Source organism: Limulus polyphemus, unplaced genomic scaffold, assembly GCF_000517525.1.
Source record: "Limulus polyphemus unplaced genomic scaffold, Limulus_polyphemus-2.1.2 Scaffold7795, whole genome shotgun sequence".
In the NCBI taxonomy this organism is placed as follows: Eukaryota; Metazoa; Arthropoda; class Merostomata; order Xiphosura; family Limulidae; genus Limulus; species Limulus polyphemus.
In genome coordinates, this window is record NW_013673405.1 from 681 (window position 1) to 4,065 (window position 3,385).

The window sequence follows — 3,385 nt, forward strand, 5'->3', positions numbered from 1 at the left end:
TGGTAAACATTATTATTTCAGCTCGATGGATTAAAAGAAGAGTATTAGCTTATACTTACTTTTTTTTTATTCCTCATATAATTAATAATAGTTTTTGGAAGAATAGATCAGCAAATACCTCATGTGAAGTGTCTCAGTTTATAAAATCCAGTTAGGTTGATATGTTAATAATGAGTTAACAATATTTCTGTTGATGTTTAACTTTATTTATATCCATATTTTAAAGCATACTTTACATGTGATGCAGAATTAGTGGGAGTACTTCCAGCACATGTGTGATTTAAAAGTACTTGACATCTAATGAGGTTTTCTTCCTGCCCTTAGTGACAGAGTTTAATACAGTCTGTTCTGGACGTGGGAAACTGGTTAATGGCCTCTGTGCTTGCAACAGACTAAATCTGGGCAACGTGTGTCAGTATGAAGGTGAGAAACTTTGACAAATGTTTATGAGATTTGACTCTATATGCTCTTGTAATATCCGTAATTCTTTCACATCACTAATTATTCAACCTTCTCGACTTGAGTGTTAATTGAGATACAAGTAGAGGAAATATTGAATTAAATAATGTACCGTGTTCTGTAACGTGAAGTACCACTGGTTGAAAATCATTACCATTCAACATCAGTCTCATTAAGTATTGTGTTTGAACGGTTTCTCTAAGAATTCTATACCTGGGTTTTATAGATGAGTGCTGGTCTGATGAAGATTGTGGCTCTCATGGTAAATGTATTGATGTCAAAGCAACTACTTATCCCAAGATGCAGTGTTTCTGTCAGCCTGGTTGGTTTGGTGAAAAGTGTGCTAAAAGTAAGTGGATGGTATTACAAGTGTTTTTTGTTTAGTAATGCTAAATGTCATTGTTAAACTAATTGACCAGTTCAAAAGAATGAAATGTTACCCTTAGAAATCGACTTGATCCCATTGCTTCTAATATTTATAACTTATTTTGAAGGACTTGTTTAAAAAAAAAGTATTCATCTCGTGGTGAAAAATAAGTCATCTATTTGTTCCTTCCCCCACTTTTTAGTAAAAAGTAGTTTACATTTATTTTTCTTTAAAGCACTAGCTTTTATTAAATATATATATACATGTCATTAGATTTAAATAAAACATTTAGTAGAATATGTGATATATATCTGAGAACATGTACTCTCTTTTACCATCAGAGTCTTCTGTGAAAACAACGTCCGTAGACCTCAGCCAGTATACCAGTAAAGATATTTACCTTAAGAATCCTCCAATAGAGCATGTATTTATCAGACAATTATATGTTTAGATTTGTTTCCAAGTTAATTATTTACTGTCATGTTGTGGTGATTTGGATATTAATAATTGTCATGTTTATTAGCCGATACAGTCATTTGAATCTAAGTATTAATTACCTTACCTTTAGTAGTAACAGATGCGAGTTAGAAAACAGTTCGTATCCTACATTTTGAAAGAGTGATTTCTTGAGTGATTAGGATAGCACACTTTTCGTACTAACAAATGTCTAGGTTTGAATCCTAGCTCCTGCCAACACATACAGTCTTTGTCGGCAGATTATTAATTGTAACATAGGATATAAACTAATTAAACTTAAGTGATTGTGTAGACTACTAACCATGACAATGATACTTGCAGTATTGTATGACTTCATTTATTATGGTTTGTATTATAAACTATTTACATCTTCTGATGTTCAGGAAACAAACGAAATAGAAGCTGTTTTGCAAGCAGAAAGCACGAGTTACTTGGCTGTTGGTTGGAGACCACAAGGAATAACATCCAACTGCAAGGCATTTCCAGTTGTTGATAATAGAAGAAGCAATCAGCGATCTCTTGAAACCGATGTAATTAAGATACAGCAGGTTGGAGATCACAAGCATAGTGAAGAAGATGTTAAAGGTAAATTAAAGCAAAATATTGAAGGGGAGCCAGAGCCGACCGCCGAAGGGAAGCCAGAGCCGACCGCCGAGGGGAAGCCAGAGCCCAGTTCTGAAAGAACATTAGAACCAAGAGCTTCAGAAACACCTGAACCACTTGCTGAGAGAACAACTGAAGCTACACCTGAATCTGACTTTGAAGATATAACAAATAACCATGATGAAAACATTATTTATCTCGCGTCTAGCTCTGCACCTGTGACAGAAGACAGTAAGACTGCTGTTGTTGGGGTTCCATTGGGTGTTGGGCCAAGTGATGGTTTGGAGAGAAAACTCTTTGTTTTCAATAATCGTTTTCCACGACAAGCTGTATTGCTCTTTCCATCAGCTTCGGGAAATAACTCGGAGCCTCGTGCTGAACCTAAAACTGAAGCAGGTATACAACATGATGATCATGCTCATTCAGAACCTGAGCCAGGTACCCTTGGAGAACCTGAACCAATTAATTCTCAAGATCAAACATCTACTACTGATGCCGATTCCAAAAGCAAATCTTTACATTCATATCCATCCCCCACAAGCTATACGCCAAAATTTGAGTTGCATCCAATGGACTGTTCAGATATAGTAATTGGTACAGTAAGGGGAAATCTGAGCCGTGTGTTTGACTACTATACTCGTGATCGATCTACGCCACGGGTAGACAGTTATTATGGGGGTAGTGACACACTTACAGCAGCAGTGGGATTTGAAAAAGATGGGAAAACAACAATACTGTTTAGGAAAAAAATTGAAGGTGAGGTACGAGTTAAATTACTGTCCAGTGAATTTTGAAAAAAACATTAAAGAGTTTCTTGTAAAATATCGGTAGAAATGTTTATTGATTAAAAAGAAGAAATGAAAATAAATTTAATTGTAGCGTATATGCATTTTGTGGAGTGTATTATTATGGACAAACTTAGATGCCGTATTACTAGGTTCTTGAATATGTATATTTTATTTTCTATCAGTTCCATTATATAATAATTCAAAGTTTAGATGTTTCTTTTCTTCGAGTATTAACTCACTTCATGTTAAAGTCCTGCTAGTCAGCTTTATTTTTTCATTTCAGCCTTACCATCTTTTATTGTCTTTTAAAAGTCGCATCAACAGCCTCTCAAAGTTAGATTTACTGGATAACCCCTTCTAGGGAAAAGAAACAAGAAAACCTACATTATCAGAACTATACAATATAATCTTTTGTCATCTTTCAAATTCAAAATACCAAAAATGTGATATATTAGGCTTCAGACAATCTTTGTTTCATTTCTGAAAACAAAACTGCACCAGTTTTTATAAATATCTCTGTCTAATATGCACTTATCTTTGGAAACATTACCATCCAGAATTTCTACTTATGATTTAAAAGTGTGTATAAAGATTGTAGAAATTAAATATGTAGATCTTTTGGAAACTTAAGTACTGATTTTTATGGTTTATATACATCAGAGATCTCGTCCCTCTGGTAGTAGTCTTCAAA

The 3,385-nt window shown here is 34.3% G+C and overlaps 1 protein-coding gene across 1 annotated transcript in view; it reads left to right on the forward strand.

Moving 5' to 3' along the window:
* Positions 1–287: 287 nt before the first annotated feature.
* The window catches only part of LOC106474871, a gene marked incomplete at its 5' end in the record, with an annotated part of 29,792 nt that continues 26,694 nt past the window's right edge, over positions 288–3,385 (forward strand). Inside the window, 4 exons of the mRNA XM_013935568.2 lie at positions 288–423; positions 686–808; positions 1,168–1,219; positions 1,650–2,662. Of these exons, the coding sequence (XP_013791022.2) occupies positions 288–423; positions 686–808; positions 1,168–1,219; positions 1,650–2,662 (1,324 nt within the window). The remainder of the gene's footprint in view (positions 424–685; positions 809–1,167; positions 1,220–1,649; positions 2,663–3,385) is intronic.